We start from the raw sequence: 17,496 nt of genomic DNA, 5'->3' as shown, positions 1-17,496 counted from the left end.
CTGTTCACCATATTAACTTAAAAAGTGATGATACATGGCCAAAAAACACAATTTTGCTAATCTAACTTAAATCAAAGTGTTTTAGTAGCCCAAACCACATGCAGTTTGGACCTTCACCATCCACGTCGACTACCTCCCATCAGTCTATGTGGTACACTTGGACTTGAAAAACACGTTGCTGGTGAATAGCAATCCAGGCAGCAATTGCATCTCTTGCAAAACATATTTGGCAAAACAATTTAGTACACTTAGGGAAGTAGGAGAAAGGGATAATGTAAGGTACCAGATATTATAGTGGGGCAGAAAATGGGTAAATCTTTATGGAAATATCAGGAAACAACATTGAGATGATGGAACCTCAACGCCAACTCTGCAATTCTATGAATATTATACAGGTTTAGCCAATATTTTACAGTATAATACGCTTTAATGCATATTCCATCACCTTATTTAGATTATAAGTGACATTAAATTTGAGAGTTTACATATCTCAGCGAGGTAATGGGTGGAGAACACTTTGTATATTTATCCAAGGAGATGCAATTGCAAACATAGGGTGTACCAATTATGCGGCTGTATATTTAACTGTAACAGCTCCTCACTGTACTCTCCAGCCTCTCTCCGCCTCATCTGTGGTTTATGTTTGGGCAAGGGATGTCTCTTCAGGGAGTTGCAAACAGACCATTATGCTTTCAAAAGGCTTGTGTAATGAAAGGTGGTTTTTAGGTCTTGAAACACTCCTAGTCCAACGAAATCCAATGTGATTGTTATCCTCCGTAAACAAACTGCCTGAGATTGTGGCTTTAAGCTATGGTGATCAACAAATACTCCTTTTGTCCTCCTCCTTCCTGATTCTCTCCCTCTTTACCTCATCTGACTGCATCTCCATTTTCTCCTCCTCTCCCTGACATACTCGTGTATATAAACAGCAAGACAGCAGACATTAACCCAAACACCTGTGCACACATAAAGCACTCAAACTGAATTGTATTAGGTGCACAAATAAACTGCAACTAGAAACACTTTAGTCAAAAAGGACAATACAGGGACATATCTGCAAGGAAACTGCTTGGGTACATACTCTGGAGCAAATTCACTTATTCAGCATGACTGCAAAATGATACCATGGTAATTAGTTTGCCCACATGCAAAATCTTCAGAAACAGAAAGGAACTTTACATTGTTTTGCTTTCCATGGATCTTAGTATTAATACCCTGTTATAATCCCTTACAAGGGCTCAGCTCCCTGAGCCAGACAAATTTTGGATTCAGACAAACTAATTTAGCATGCAGATTAATGCAATTCCCAGTTCCTGCAGGAGCCATCTTATTAAACACATTTAAATCACATACATTTACAATTAGAATAAGTTGGAGCCATTAAATAAAAGACATAATACAAAAGTAGCTCATCAGCACAGTTTGTCTCTCCAAACACATTTACATAAGTGCTTCGACCTTTTGCATTAAAGCATATGTAAAGTAGTCGTATCCTCTAACTGTAGCTTTAGTCTAAAACAGGTTTTCAGTCAGGGAAATGAACCTTCTTTTCCTTCAGTTATATTCATGGATGAGTCAGCCATATTGCTCTAATTAAAATAATCAAAGTCCTTCTGTCAGGTTGGCACTTCTTCGGCACTATTGTGGCTTGCGTTTAATTGCTTTTGCATTTTAATGTTTGAGCTATCTGTGTGTGTGTGTGCATATGTATGTGATCACAGGTGTGTGTGTGTGTGTGTGTGTGTGTGTGTGTGTGTGTGTGTGTGTGTGTGTGATGCATATATGTGCTTGAAAAGGCAGAACAGTATGCTAAGCCTGGAATACAGAGCGAGCCTGTGCCGGTCTGGTCATCAGTGTTCCTTTTACTGACTCTCTACTGCACGCTTGAATGTCTTTCAATTTAGTCGTCCTGATAACTCGCCTCTTGCTCGCAGAGATAAATGTTGAAATATAATAAATGACTTCGCAACTTCACATGTTTTGGCTTGAACCTTGTGTCTCTCACACCGTCCCGGTGCCCTTCCATTTCTCTGCCTTATTTATCTTTCTCTCCGCTTCCCTTGATGCTCATTTTTCAACATGTTCCAACAAATGTCATATCTTGTAGTATTAGCTTTAGCAAATAAAGAAAGTAATTCCCAGTACATAGCGACTTGTAGGACTTGGGAACAATTTTGAATTCCTTTGATGCCACGGGGCTGTTATTGTGTGTTTAACAATGAAATAAGAATTTCTCTCTATTATGTGATAATCTTTTGCAATACTGTTATTCTTTCTGTCATCTTATGCACAAAATTAGAGCTTAAAGACATTACTGAACGAGTAATTGGACAAGAATAGGTTTTTACTGCTTGCATTAAGCATTTTTGATAAGAAGCAGACAAGGTAGACGTGAAGAAATTGGAAAAAGTGTACAGGGTATTGACGTGCATACAAAGTAGCTGCATAAGGACAGCGATAAAGCGGTGATCATTGTCTGTAGTGTTGCTATTCATTGGAACTGTCCTCTAGAGTGGGAACACATGATAGTGAGATGAGTCTCTTAATCAATAGGCTCTGCAGATGTGCCTTTACACGCACCAACAAGGGGGATAAGCTCCTTATCAATACACTGTACTGAAACAGCGCTCCGTCAGACATGGATTAATCTGTCCTCAGTGCTGCAAAGCTTTTTTTGCCTTCCTAAACCTGTCTGTCAGTTATTTGCCTGCAGTGCTACAGTAATCCTGGCTGTGGTCTTCTTTGGTGCAGAAAATTCCTGTTTGGTCTCAGCTAAAATGCGGAGTGCTTTCATTGCTGACTGCAGTGGCAGCTGTTACTTTATGCTGGTCAATAGCTTTGGTCACTTAAAGGAATAGTTGGACATTTTGGGAAATGCACTTGATGAGAATTTGATGAGAGGTTCGATGTCATGTTCATGTCTGTACAGCTTGTGTGAAGAAATTAGATATAATGTGTTTATTTGTCAGCTTCAGAGTTGCTACGAAATGGATTTGATTTCATTCCCATGTTTTCTAGTCTTTGTGCTAAGCTAAGCTAACAGCCTTTTACATTACATCATTTACATGAGGGTGGTATTGATCCTCTCATCTTCCTCTCCGCTAGAAAGCAAATAAGTATATCTCCCAAAATCTTGAACTACTTCTTTAAATTATCTTCCTTTCTGCCATTAATTGAAGATGAAATATGTAGCCTTGAAAACAAACATCTCCCAAACTCTCTGCTATTCACAGAAAAAGCCAGACAGTAGCTTTGCCACTTCATCTCTCTATCCAAGGCTTGCCCGGTTGTTTCCTGGGGGTGCACTCTAACCTGCTCTCAGCAGCCCGCCATGATTAGCCAATAAATAACTAAACGTATATCATAAATCAACAGGGAGAGCTCTGTCAGGGTGATTTCCACCGCAGTTGCTCGCTGAAAATCACTCGTCTGCTCTGAGAAAAAGAAAAGAGGGAAAGATGGATGGATGCAGGACGGGTTGGCAGTGAATGAGGTTCTCCGTGTGTTGTAGAAAAGGTTTTACCTTGAGAGATATCCCCTCGCAGCATTACCCAGAGACAGCTCCTTTGCTCTATTGAACAGCTGGTCAATAGTTATAACCTGTAGTTTTTTTTTGTTTTTTTTTTTTTGTCAAGGATAAAGACTGTGATAAAGCTTCCACTAGCTGCCCCGATGATTCCATGTTACTTTGGTTTCATTCAAATGACACTTTAATTATGTTGATGGTTATAGCACTGTCAGCTATCTCTCTCATCTCCCCTGCGAGCTATAGGCGCATCTGTCATTCTCTCACCATCACTGTGTAATTGTGCCTCCTGCAGAAGAGTGTGCAGAACAATGACGGGGTGACGAACTCAATTAGACAGCAGCGAAGTAGCTGAGTGTGTAGCACCTCATGCAAAACACACACCTTTTGTATCTACACTGACTCCATGATCTGATCATGATGTGCGAGTCGTTAGAGATGACTGCAACACTCAGCTCTGCGTGTTCACACGTTCAAGTCTGAAGATAAAAATATGCCTGGGGCAGAAAAAGCAATGGCAGAAAACAGCCAGCAGGGAGCAGAAGTGAGATTGTGGGGAAATGAGGCAAGAAGCAAAATGGGTCTCAGTGGTGAGGAGGTTGAGTAGGAATGTTATTTTTTTTTAGTTTGAATCTCCATTATCAGACGTGTGTTTCCCATCCCGCAGGTCTTGAAGTTCATCACAGCCAAACACCCCCCTTCCTCAACATCCCTGCATCCTCTCTCCCTTCGATTCCCTCGGAGACTTGCAGACAAGCCTTTATCTCGAAACATCAAGGCCTCTGGCAGCGCAGTTCATCCGCAACCCTGTGTCGACCGTTATCTCCAAGTGGAGAGGCTGTCAACCTGTTTATTATTACCAGACTATCAGAGATGGGAGAAGGACGTGGCTGCAAGGCGTTGGGGTGGAACTTGGGGAGGACTTTGGAGGTGACACACACGCTGAGTTTGACAGCAGATAATAGCTGCTTCTCTCCAGGTCTTATCTCAGCCTCCGTAGGGCAGCTTCAGGGATCAGAGTTTACCTAGCTGCCAAAGTTTAAGCCACAGAGCACTGGAGCTGCTGCTTTTTACAGTACAGCAACCTGTGGATGGCACCCCGCTGAAGGTTTGAATGAGAATTCAGTGGCTAAAGACCACAGTGCGTATGGTGACATATGAAGCTTGTTGGACTTAATACAGTTCTATTTGATAGCTCGGCATGAAGGGATGAGAAGAATTACTTTGTGATCAAATGCCTGTATAAGATCTAACTAATTGTTCATTTCAGCTTCTTTGACTGACAGATTTTTAAGGAAAACCCAAATAAAACTAGTGAGACTTAATTAAATACAATGAATGAAGCTTTTGTGATTGTAAATGATCCTTCCCAGCCTTTGCACCCTGGGCAGGTAAGTGTTACATACAAGTGAGGGCCGCCACAAATATGTAGCTACAGCAAATTGTTCCTGTTAAATACAGTTAGAAAACTAAAGGCAGCCTCCTTTGACTCATGCACAAGTTTTCCACCCAGCCCCTTTGTGATTTTTAATGATTTAAAAAAAATAAAAATAAACAGCACTCACTGTCTGTCTTTTAAACTCATGTGGATTGCTAATGTTTTGTTCTTGATGACTGCCCTCAATTAATTGTCTTGTTTTGTTTATTAAACCTGATTTTTTTTTTGGCCCTGTTGGGGTGACCGAAACAAGCAGAAACACAGTGCTTTATAAAGTTTTTTATCATGAAGTTAGTAAACATTTGCATATTTACACAGCCAGCACATAGGTAGCAACATTAGCATTCATCTGTCGTTGTGTTTCTGAATTTAAATCTAAAAGTCGCTCTCCTTTTAGCTCTGGTTGTTACATGCTCCGCTACGTTCACCAGCTAGTTGCTAACTCTCTTTTGTCCACTGTTTGGTGCTGAGTAGGTAGCGTACAATGTGTTTATTTTCAGCTTTTACACTGAAAATATCTGCTGTGGCTGAAAACGACACAGATAAAAGCAGTGGAGAGTGAACAATGAGTTAAAAGATGCTCATTAGAGTTACGAGGAAGTGCAATGAGTCTCTGCGGGTTCATCACTACGTGTGACGCCTTTGACGTTACATGCAACAGCGTGATCCATTGTTCGTATAAAGATACTGACTATAGCTGCTTTAATTTACGCTGTGTGGTGAAACCAAAGACACTTTCCACGTGGTCAAAATTTTCCCATTATTGACAAAAAGTAAGCAGCTAACTAGAAAGCTTGTGGAGTGAGAGGACTGTAAAGAGAAAGAAAGTGACAGAGAGGGAGAGAAAGAATTGCGTTTCCGCTCCCTGCCATTCACTGTTTACTCCATCAATGCCTCTCTGTCCCTGTGTGTCACCACACAGGGCCAAAGGCTTTCTCCCTCCGTCACTTGCACAGACATAAATAGCCAATTTTTCTTTCCAACTGTGACATTTGCATTTGGTAAATCTGCATTCTGTGCAGTCAGTGAACTGCATGTGACAGAGCCTCTACTTTCTATAGTTTTAACTCTTTTGTTCTGTTCACTTGATGATCTTTTTATACTAGTCATTTAAAACAATGCACAGTTGCCCTTTACTTACACAGAGCACATATCCTTTCTTTTAATATACTCTATAGAATAATCAACCATCTTAACTCGTATTCATGCAGTAGCACTGCCTTATTGCTGTGGGGAACTGGTGTTGTGTTCGATTCGACTGACAAAAACCATTTTGTCAGAAGTGCCTTGTTTGTCACGGATGCTGGCAAAGGAAAGCAAGAGGTAGTTGCACAGGAAACACTTGTTTAATTTTGTAACTTTGGTAAGGACACTCTTACCGAAACGCTTGCGTGCAAGCGCTTTTTTTCTGTTTTTTTCCCTCTGTTTCACACAGGCATTCGCTGGCCGCGAATGAACAAAAGTAAAATCCAAATGCGGTGCCAATTAACCTGCCTATAAGTAAAGAATCAAAACTCTTGTACTCTATGATGTTGGCAGACAGAGTGCTGTGTACTGAGACTGCTGTTATTTCCAGAATAAAATGTCCTGAAACCTGCTGTTTTCTTTCAGTCCTCAGCAGGCTGAACATTTTGACATACTGAGATTTAAAAATTCAGAACTGCAGCCTGTGAAACTTCAGATTCAGAATAGGTCTATATGGAAACTACACATGCTGTCTATCTCAATACATAAACAAACATAATGTTAGCAGCCTGCTGTAATAAAGCTCTCTACAGATGATCCCTGTATACTGAAGGGGCCTAATTCCTAGGGAGCAATCTTTGTCATTCTCATGTCAGTTAAACAGCGAGGTCTGTTATTACTTGACCATGGTATGATCCCCAAATATTCTGATCTAATAGATCTGCTCTTTTTATAAATGAGGTTTGTGCTGCAGGGATGATGCATTTTTGCAGGCCAACCTGGAAGTTAGCATCACCCTGGTTCCCTCAACAAAAAAGCAGTGAAATTTTTACGTTGGCTTTTGGATCAGAAAATAGACTCTATGACAAACAAAAGTTTATGATATTTACACATTTAGTTAGGATAATCTTCACAAAAGAACACCACTTTTCTGATTTTTCAAGCCTAAATACAATCGCCAGAAGTAAAGAGCTAATGTAAGGCTATAAACAAACTACACCAGGGTATGATTACTTAAACGTATATGCTAACATATTAGCCATGTCAGCTTTATAAAGTGAGGCAGGAGGGAGAGCACATGCAGGTGGTAAATGCATGGGCTTTTAAGCTTAGAGAAAATCTTGGGTTTACATTGGAGTGAAGTTACGACATTGTAGCATCAGTGGCGTGTGGCTAACTTAGACGTTATCCTCTTACTCACGCATCTCAGCATCAGTCCCAGGAGACAGCCACAACTTGAGTTGTTACTACGCATTTAGATCCTGCAGATTGTGCACACTCATGGGATTTTCTTTCAAGTCCCCCCAGCCTGGTTGCACCTCATGTGTCTATTTCAACAATGCACTCTCTTTATAAAGTATCGCTCCTCAGCAAATGGCCTCGGTTTGATGGGAAAGATTTAACCCTCCACTATGTGCCACCAGGCAGCGATGTGTGAAGAGTCCTTGGCCAACACACTGCGGAGGTCTGAGGGTTAAGTGTTCGCTCGCACCCTGATGGACCTTCCTGCTCTCACATCATTGCCCTGATGAAAATGAATCCGTGAAACATGGTTCCTGATTTCTTCACGGCTCATGTATGCATATACGTACCCAGGCACGGAGTTACAAACACATCATTCAGCTGACATAACACTCAACCATTTAAAAAATATTTTCCTTCTAGTCTTCAGTTTTACACCTTCCCCACCCCCTCCTATTCACACATAAAACTATACTCATACACCCTGACAGGTACTACATCTTTCTTTTAGTTAGTTAGTCTAGTCGAGTGGATATTTTCCCCAGGCCCCTGATAAGACCTGTATAAATAGTTGAGCAGGGCATTATATCACTTTGCTATTGGGAAAAAATGGAAAGCATTCAAGCGTGTGGAGGATTAGTCGATATTCAATTAACCCAGGCAGACAGTCATGGTGACTGTTTATCAATACCTCTTTTTAACTGCACACCCTTGGCACACTTAATTAAACTTCCCATTAATAGCTTCAAACAAGTAAGCAAACTAACAACACAAACACTCGGCCAAGTTTGGAAAAGTGAGCCAAATCCATAGAAGCACTGGTGGGAGAGCTCGTTATTTTAAGGGAGTCAGCCAAGTTCCTGTACTGATCTAAGGTCTCTGCCATGACCATACATACATACAGAGGAGGACTTTGTGTGTTTTGGACACGCCACAATTGTGCATCCTCAAAGTATGTGTGTGATTATTGATGTTTATCTGGGACACATCCCGACCCTTGACCCTGAAATCATTCATTTCCTTGCATTCCACAGTTAAGCGTATGAAAGTCCTGGCCCATATCGCTGAAAGCAGACAGTGGTTGTGGTTTCACATGAAGGAAAACTTCAGCTGTGACATTGTTTAAGAAAACCAGTTGCAGAGGAATAACAGGAGCCATCTGTGTAAAGTAAAAATCGGAGGCCCCGTGTCACAGGCTGTGCTACATTTGTCCTTTTGCTAATCATCTACAAATCAGGGCCAATGCACTAATCGGGGACAGTGATGTGACTGTCTAGACGATGATAATGATCTGTTAGCGTGATGTGATCAAACGTGCCAGTGCTTGTGTAGATCTCCTCTAGTATGTGTAATAATTGTCCTGTTTGTGGATCATTAGTTGTGAGTTGAACAGCAGAGATGCTGATAGACATGACAGTAGGATTATGTGCTCAAAAGAGACTAGAGAGACAGAGAGAGGATAGATGGAGAAACCAGGCGAAACAAACAGTGACATGCAGCAAGAGAATCCCTGTCATGATACTGTATGTGCACTGGTGATGAACAATAGGATAAAATCAGTCATTATTAATGATTTTTAATTATGCTAACAGCGATGGTAATATTGGTCGATCGGTCAGTCCACTACTTCTGGTAACTTTTGCGTCCTAACAAAGCGGTGTACCCTTGTTGTGGGCAGTCTTATATTATTTTGTGCCTTTCTAGTGATAGATATTAGTATTGTAATATAATATTAAAGTGTTTTCAGGTTATGAAGTATCTGACTTATCAAGATGCTCACCAATGCAAAAATCTTGTAAAACCAACATTGCCATAAAGTAGTCCTGGGTTTATATTGTCCTATCATTCAACCCTGACTGTACAACGTACAAGAGCTGATGGGCTGAAGTAGGCCAGCTGAGGCCACACTAATGGCTCCCTGTCTGATAGCCGCAGATTATCTGTAACACTGCTACTGTACAGACTTCATTACAAAGCGGGGTGCAGTGAGCAAACCACTGGTGCGACTAGCAAATTGTCTGTCTCATTCAGTCATCAGTCTTTCAAGCTTGCTGTGCCATCTTTGTATGTCTCTGCCTGCCATTGTGTGAATACCAATGAGCGTTGAGCCGTTATCAACCAAGCCACAGATGACAGAATCTGAGTGATGTATCACTCATCTACTTCAGTTTCTTGCCAAACACAGGATGTGTTTTCTTACTTGGGAAATTAAATGTCAAATGCAGATTCAAAGTTTTGATGGCTCAGCAATATCCAAGATTGTTTTAAGTTAAGATGAACGGTCTACCCCCACCCCCCCATCCCAAATCTCTAACCTTTTGTGCGTGTAATGGAATTTTACAGCTGTACAGATAAGAACTGATGGCGGTGTTGTTTGTTTGCAGGGCCCATGGATAAGCTAAAATATAATCCTTCCAACTGTTTTTGGTAGAGAAGAAGTAAAGCTCCTCTACGTTCTCGCCACAGCTCGATTGTAATTCTCCGGGCCTCCCCTCTTTGTGTTCAGCCCATTAGAGGTCTGTGCTTCTGTCCTCTCCTAAGTTTGCTCTCAGTGTTGAAATGTTTTCCCCTTGGGCGCCTTGAGCCAGCCCCCTTCCCCTTCCACCGATGTGGGGGTGAGCTTTCCCAGGACAAAGAGATGAATATATAATGGCATGAAAAAAAAAGAGGGGGTGGGAGAGACAAAAAGACAGCGGGTGTGTGAGCGAGCGAGAGGGAGGAAGGGAGAGTGGGAGTTGGAGTGAAAAGATATAGAGGGTTTGACAAGTGCTCGTCAAAGGGTTTAATACTGCTGCCAACCTCTTAGTGCAGGGACATGGAGAGAGGATGAAGTAGAAAGAAACAATCTGTACTTTTCCCCTATTACAGATCTGATTGCTAACTCATTACAGACTCCATAGGGTGTGGGATACACAACTGTAGTTAGAGAGTTGCTCGAGAGCAGCTCAGTCCATCTGCGTCCCCCCCACCTCTCCCCTGGTCCTCCAGCACATGGTACAGTCCATTTAAAAGGCTGCATGTCATCTCAGTGTGTGCTGGGTCCTCTCTGAGAGCAGCTGCTCACAGCACATTCTCCTTGGCGGGAGCACTCACTTTCCCCTCCGCCTGCTGGGCTGCATCTCTTTTTCTCCTCCGTCTTTTTTCTCTCTCTCTCTCCGCTCTCTTTGCTTTCACTCTTCCTCTCTCTTTTTTAAGTGCTCATTTCTTTTCTCCTTTGCCCTCCACACACAGGCACACATGCTTTCCCTGACTGTGTAGTGCTTGGTCACACAGATGTTATTCTTTACGCAGTAACAGGTAGACATCATCTTTGTGCTGCTGAGCGGAAACCAGGAGAGGGACCGGCGTTTTGGCTTTTTATCTTTCTTTTTTTTTCTTTTTTCTTTTGTATATGTGCAAAGTAAACTGTGAGAGAAGAAGCACAGGTGGAGGAGAAGGAGGAGCAGAGGGGGATAAGAGGGTCTTAGCTTCACCCCCTCTAATGCTCCACTTGACACCATGCTGCTCTGTGTGGATTTGGTCCTCAGGGGAAAATCCTTAAAATGATGGAAGACAACAAACAGCTGGCACAGAGGATTGATGGGGCCATCCAGTCCGCCAGTCAGGAAGTGACCAATCTCCGCTCCGAGCTCTCTGCTACCAGCCGCAGACTGGCAGAGCTGGGTGCCAGCAGCCCCCCTGCCTTGGAGAACCACCACCAGCACAACCACCACGATGACAGCCTCCACTACCGGGGTGAGTGTCACAGCATGTGTGTGCTCGATCCCTTGCCTTGCTTTGTGTGTGTGTGTGTGTGTGTGTGTGTGTTTGAGAGTGAGAACATGAACATGTGTGACTGTTTTGAAATCAACAGTGGGAAATATCTGGGGAATGTGCAGAGGGCAGCCTAAAATCATCCCTCCCATTCGACCACTGACTTATTTTTCCCCTAAACTCCACACCAGAAGGACAGTGGAAAAGGCAGCACACTGAAAGGAAAAAGAACAAGAGACAGACTGAGTTTTGTTATTACATGGGAGGGGTTGGGGTTAGAGAGCGTGGGCCAGAGCCTGTCCGGGTTTGGTTTCCCAGGCAGCAGTTGGGCTCCTCTGGGGCTGCACTCCATCCAGCTCTGGCTCCTTCTCGACTTTCTCCCCGAGTCTGGCAAGGAGTCTTAAACTGCACTGTAGGCCCAGGAACTGTATGCCAACATCTGAGATAGGAGCTGGCGACACCATGACACCGTTACTTAGCTGGATGTGATGCTTTTAACCTGTAAATGCTTTAAACTGATGTTTTCAAGCGACTGCTCATTCTGACTTCATTGACGCAAAAATAATTTGATCTGGCCTCATGCCATGCTTTCTGCTATAAGTGATAACTTAGAGACCACGAAAAAGGTATTGTTTTATATTTAGTTGTTGCATGACTAATGATGCTTGTTTGTACTTTTCATCTTTACGCCTATTTTATGATTGCTTCAGTTTGTGTAAGACGACGGCCTGTGCCTGATTAAACCTTCTTACGACACATTCTGGTAAGCTACTTTTAGAATAGCTGACATCTTGGATTCATTAATGATCAGTTTTATTTAGTTTGATTGGAACAAGAGCTGGGGGGGGGGGGGGGGGGTTCTTGTTTGCCTGTTGCCCTGTCATGTGAACTGAACAGCAAAACCCACAGTTAGTAATCACATCCATTTATTGAGCAGCTAATTAGTCCTGACATATTGAAAGCTTCCAACAGAATACAGGATGACGTGACAGATTAAACTTTTCATAGCATGCGTGGACAGCAAGTTCGACATGCTGAAATTCTGAAAAGGCCACAGAAGAAGAAAAGGACCTCAAGTTGCAGGGTCTTTTGCCTCGGGGTGTCTGTGTCCTGCATTTGACTTGGATACGTTCAGAAGCCTGTGGGTTTTTGAGATCATACCCTACCAAGCAGTTCGCTGTCAGCCTCCATTAAATGGCTCCCCGTGTTGGGCTTATGAAGTTCAGCAGCAGGTGATTCCTCTTATCTGCTGCTGGCGCTCAAGGCTGACGGCTGATCTGTGTGAAATGTGGCTTAAGAGCGATGATGCACTCGTTTCTAACCATGCGTTCATGTGTGCATAATGGTTACCGTATGTATTTTGCATTCTTTCAGAGTGTAGGTTGTGCTCATCATCAGGAATTATTAACTCTGTGTCTTGACAAGATGCAGTTAAAGGGGTGCCCCACTAATTTTACACATGGTGCCACAGTGATGTCAGCAGGGTTGTCTCAGTTTGGGCTTGGAGATGATAAATTCAGGAAGCCTGTTTAACAATCTTGGTGGTGTGGCATTAGAAAGATGTGGGAGTTTACCAGGAAGGGAGGGTTTAATGAAAAGATGCTATAAAGTTGCATCATGGGAAACTTTGCCTGCAGTGATTTTGGAGCTTGAAGCATACAAGGGACTAAAAGTCAGGATGTCTCAGCCTTTGCTGGTTTAAGTTTGACCATTGAAACTTGAGCCAGGTTCAAGTTATTTGCTGAATAACTTGGACAAAAATGCATCAGTGAAGTGGCATTTTTTTCCACACAGGGCTTAAGTTGGTCTGAACATGGCCCTTAGTCTTCAGAGATGGAATAACTTGGCTACAGTGGGTTATGCTGGTGTTAGTGTTAGTGCTAGGGTAGGGATATGTTATGTTGTGTCCATCCTCCTTGCTCTCTTTCTCAGTTTCTGCAGTGTGAACAGGCGGCCTCACATTCCTGAATGTCAGGGCAGTGATGTCATACTTCCTGTTCCCAGAGGCCAGGCCAGCAGTCAGGTGACAGATCAAGCCAAACACAGCCACACATTCCATCCCGCACCTCCCTCCTTTACTTGAAACTGACAAATTAATGCTCACCTCCCCTGCTTAAAGAGGGATGAGCCCGAGAACCTCTTAGCTTTAAGGATGTTTTCTTAAGATTTTGAGTTTAAGATGATTCGTCTGGGAGATCTCTCCGGTTAGGCAGTTTGGTGTGTGATGAGCCAGCGTCCACAGGCTTAGGGAGATTAAATGTTCTTTAGGTGTGTATCCCTCTCCAGGCCAGGCTGTTTGTTAGTCCATTTGTTGGCTCTGCCCTGTGCAGGATCAAAGCAGCCGCACAGACAAGGTTTTTTAATATGCATGACCTGTCTTCCTGTAAATACATTACACTGAGCCAAAATGTCACTAATTTTTTGCTATGTTTCCCCTCCTTGCGGCGCGTCAATAACATCTCTGACAGATGTCCAATAAGGCTATAAACATGGCACTAGAGAATGCTGTAGCTGTTGGCCTTGGAGTCTGTTCTTACTGAACTAATCACGAGGGACAAGAGATTAAATCACCCAAGATTTCTAGTCACTACATCAGGATGAACGTCACTACGATTTGCTTTTTATTCATTTTTCTCCAAGCATATCTCTATTTACAAAAGAGTGTTTTTGTATGTCTTCATTTTATAGTATAGTACAGTCAATGGAAAGGTCTTTGCTTGACTGTTACAATCAACCTGCCTCCTTTTATTCAGGCCATTGACAGTAATGTATTCATCGCCGAGTGATGACACCCTTTCATTATTGGCCCTTTCTCTTAATCCATCACATTGATGTCAAGGCCACGTTTAACATTCCTAAACGACGCTGATGTTTCACCACCAATCACCTCCAGTGCTGCCGTACCTAATGTCCGTCTGACTTGTGAGGGAAAAAAAAAAAACCACATATCTACCTTGCACTCAATTTGTCTCAGGGAACAGAAGGAAAATATTTTGTCCTCTAAAATCGATGTGCGCTAACCTTATGGGATATTACATTATTTACACTCTTGGTAGATCAGTGCACTGCAGTCGGCTGGTGAGAAAGTGCTCATCACGGACTCATGGGAGTCTGCCAATACTAATCCATAAACCTTTCTAAAACACAACTGTAAGGCAGCTGTTAGTGACTCATACAGCACGGGGAGTATGGATGACTCTGGGCTGCTTTAAAGGAGGGCAACAATGTGCTTGACACAAAGGGTGAAGCAGTGATATAAGTATGAATTCTCTTATTTTCCAACTGTCCGAGAGCATTATTGTCCGTCACTGTCAAGGTAAAATAAGGGGCTCAAGGTTAGACCCATAGCAACGCAAATCGGGAGGAGTTATTTCACATGTCCAGGGTTATGGATGTAAATGTCATTTTCTGTAGATAATACTCTGTGACTTGCAGTTGATGCACTTCCAAGGCTTGAATCGGTAAGAATCTCATCCAGCTGAATCATCAGTACAAAAAATGAGCAACTGTGTTTGAATGTCAGATGTTGTTCATTGTCAGAAAATCAAAGGTACAAAACATAAAACTATGTAACAGAGGTCAACTGGAACTCTCAAGGAGAGCTTAACAGAACTGAAAACTCTGTTGTGTGTAGAGCCAAAAGCCAAGCGGAGGCCGATGATTACGCTTTTCAAAAACGTGATGAAACATTCAGCAGTTTGAAGCAGTTCAGTTTTGGATTTTGGGTCAGTTTTTGATGAATTTGGCAACTCGAGCTGAGCGTTTGGTTGCAGTGACAAAGTGTTCTGAATCATGAAAAGGCATCTATATCCTTCCACGTGCAGCCAGTGTCAGAGGCTCATTGTTTGTCTAGTATTAACACAACATCACAGAAAAAACATGATTTCTGAGGAGCAAATTTACACAGCCATACTACAGTATTTTCAGATTATCTAGCAGAGTCTACAGTGTTTCTGTGGTATCAAGAGTTGGTGTAACTCCTGCAATATTAAAGGCTTTTCATTATGCCCAGAACTCAAAGTGCCTTTTCCTTCTTGTTTGCAGTACTCATGGACCTTGACTCCATAGAGCACCATTGTTTGGTGAGCGTGACTTTTTACAAAGGCACATTTACCTTTTTCTTACTAAGCAAAGATGCGCTCCTGTTTTTTTCCCCCTCTTTTATGTCTGTACAAGATGATGTGGAACACTGAAAATATTCTTAAAAGTAAACCTTCAAATGGGAATTTTAAAATAAATAGGAAAAAAAACTTTCAGAATCAGCGGCTTCCAATTTCATAACTCTATTATAGCAACTGTTGAATCATGGCAGGATAGGATACCCATATTCAGGGATAGAGGAAGGTAACGCAGCTGAAACCTTTGAAGACATCCTCCAAACTGTACAGCTTGCTGTAAAACACTGTTGATTAAGTATTCTCTTAAAAGACGCAGTGATTATCCTTTCTCCGTAGAGGAGAAGCTGCACTGGCTCTAAGTCTCTTTGCTGCAGAGTAATTGTGGGAAGAATCCTCTCCCCATCTGGCCTGAGTTTGTCAGAGGCCCCGGGTCTCTCATTACTTCATCGTGCACATGAGCAGGGCTGAGAACAGAGCGCCAAACTACAGGGGCAAAATCCCACCCACTTCAGCGCTTTCTCTTTCTCTCTCTGTAACACTCTCCAGGGACCACCCGCCTTCCTATTCGCTGTTCACATGCAGAGAAAGTATGCAATGCACTCTAACCTTCCCCCTGTATCCACCACCATCCGAATACCTCACCCCCTCCACCCGCCCTTCCTAATATTCCCTGCCTGGCCTCCCTCAGCCACGCCCTGTCTGTGGTCAATGCAGCGTGAGAGGAACTGTGTCCAAACAATAGCTAGAGAGAGGCAGCGCTGTACTCCCTTAACATTTCTCCCTCTCTCTTCCTCTTCCTCACTGACTTCCTCCAGTAAAAGAACTAATCATGGCACAGTGGGGACTCCTGGGGCTCCAGTGCCAGATGAAAATACCGGCAGTGGTGGGTGGGAGGATTCGTTCTACGGTTGGGAGAAGCGGCAGACATCTCAAAGACCGAGACAGTGATGTGATAGTTAGAGCTAAAGACCTCATTTTCCTCTTAAATGATGGTAAACTAATGGCTTACAGCTCACTTTTTAAATTGGGAATTTATGACATTTTTATCACATTCCTTTCTTGGAACACGGCGGAAATTAAATATAGACTAATACTGATTATGTAGTCATTATATTGAGTGTATAATTACATTAATATGTCAAGGATAGTTAAAAAAAAAAATGGCAACATATGCCAATCAAAGCAAACTGCCACAACAAAGCAAGTTGAAATCAATCAAAAGGGATATTACAGTTCCATACAGTGTAAGCAATAAATTAAGTAATATGACCCATCTTTAAGGCAGTGTTTATTTACCTCATAGTTAAGCTCCTTTTTCATTAAGTCTTTAATTTATTTTGTCGTCAGTATTTTTTCAATTTCAGTTGAGTGTATCTGCTCTTAATAGCTGAGGGCTTAGAAGTACTTACTGGTACATTGGCAGCCTTTGCTCTCCAGTGGTTGGTAATGACCTTAAATAAATAATGACTCTGTGGTTATTAGTTTTGCTTTGTAATGGAATGCAAGTCCCAGTAATGAACTGACAGCGCTGCGCAGGCTGTCAGTGGGAGCAGAAGCCCCGTGGACTTTGACTCGCGACAGAGTTTCCACTCCTGAATTTGGCTGCCTTAGGGTGCAGCGAGGACAGCTCGGCGGCACATACTCACTTTCATGCCCATACAGGGGCAGAAGAAGCTGGCCTGTATTGTTTCAAAAGCTCTGAATTCTTTCCAAGTATGTGGTTCACCAGGAGGGCATTGTGGCGCGCTACAGATGTCATGTCGTAGCATTCATAAAGGGTCAGAGTTGACAGATGACAGCTAACCCCAGTGTGTGTTAGGTCTATTGGCAGAGGTGACAGAGGTGACAGAAGTGCTGCCCCGCGCACCAGCTGGTCATGGCATTCCTTCGGTTTGGGTGGCAGATGGCCGCGGCGCCCTCACCATGCAGCACCTGATGTAAACTGCCACCTTGGAGAGAATGAGCCCGCGAAAAAATCAGCCAGACAGGCAGTGGAGCAGAACCAGCAAAGCAAGAAGGATGCCAACTCTAAGACAGGGTACATCTCCAACAGACATTCCTCTGCACTTAAATTTTCCAGGCGAGCTTTATCTGAATGAAACTTCACAGAGCAAGTCAGTGAAAGCCAATTCAAGGAGAACTGAGGAGTACTTTAACCGTGACACTAAGCATTGAATTGCTTTCCGGTTCGACACCCTGCCTCTGAGATGATATTATTCCTATCAGCGCGACTG

The 17,496-nt window shown here is 42.8% G+C and overlaps 1 protein-coding gene across 8 annotated transcripts in view; it reads left to right on the top strand.

The window, feature by feature from the left end:
* The window catches only part of kaznb (kazrin, periplakin interacting protein b), a 112,667-nt gene that overhangs the window by 34,673 nt on the left and 60,498 nt on the right, over nucleotides 1-17,496 (top strand). For 7 of the 8 annotated variants that reach the window (XR_008829706.1, XM_056397190.1, XM_056397182.1 and 4 more), the window contains one exon: nucleotides 10,919-11,126. Coding sequence is in view for 7 of the 8 variants with exons in the window: in XM_056397190.1 (XP_056253165.1) it covers nucleotides 10,919-11,126 (208 nt within the window). In the remaining variant the exon portion in view is untranslated. Of the gene's footprint in view, nucleotides 1-10,421; nucleotides 11,127-17,496 lie in introns of those variants that run through there. The other variant, XM_056397207.1, reaches the window with a different exon arrangement.

Source organism: Seriola aureovittata, chromosome 2, assembly GCF_021018895.1.
Source record: "Seriola aureovittata isolate HTS-2021-v1 ecotype China chromosome 2, ASM2101889v1, whole genome shotgun sequence".
In the NCBI taxonomy this organism is placed as follows: domain Eukaryota; kingdom Metazoa; phylum Chordata; class Actinopteri; order Carangiformes; family Carangidae; genus Seriola; species Seriola aureovittata.
The sequence above is the reverse complement of the archived record's forward strand: the minus strand, read 5'-3'. Positions and strand labels throughout refer to the sequence as shown.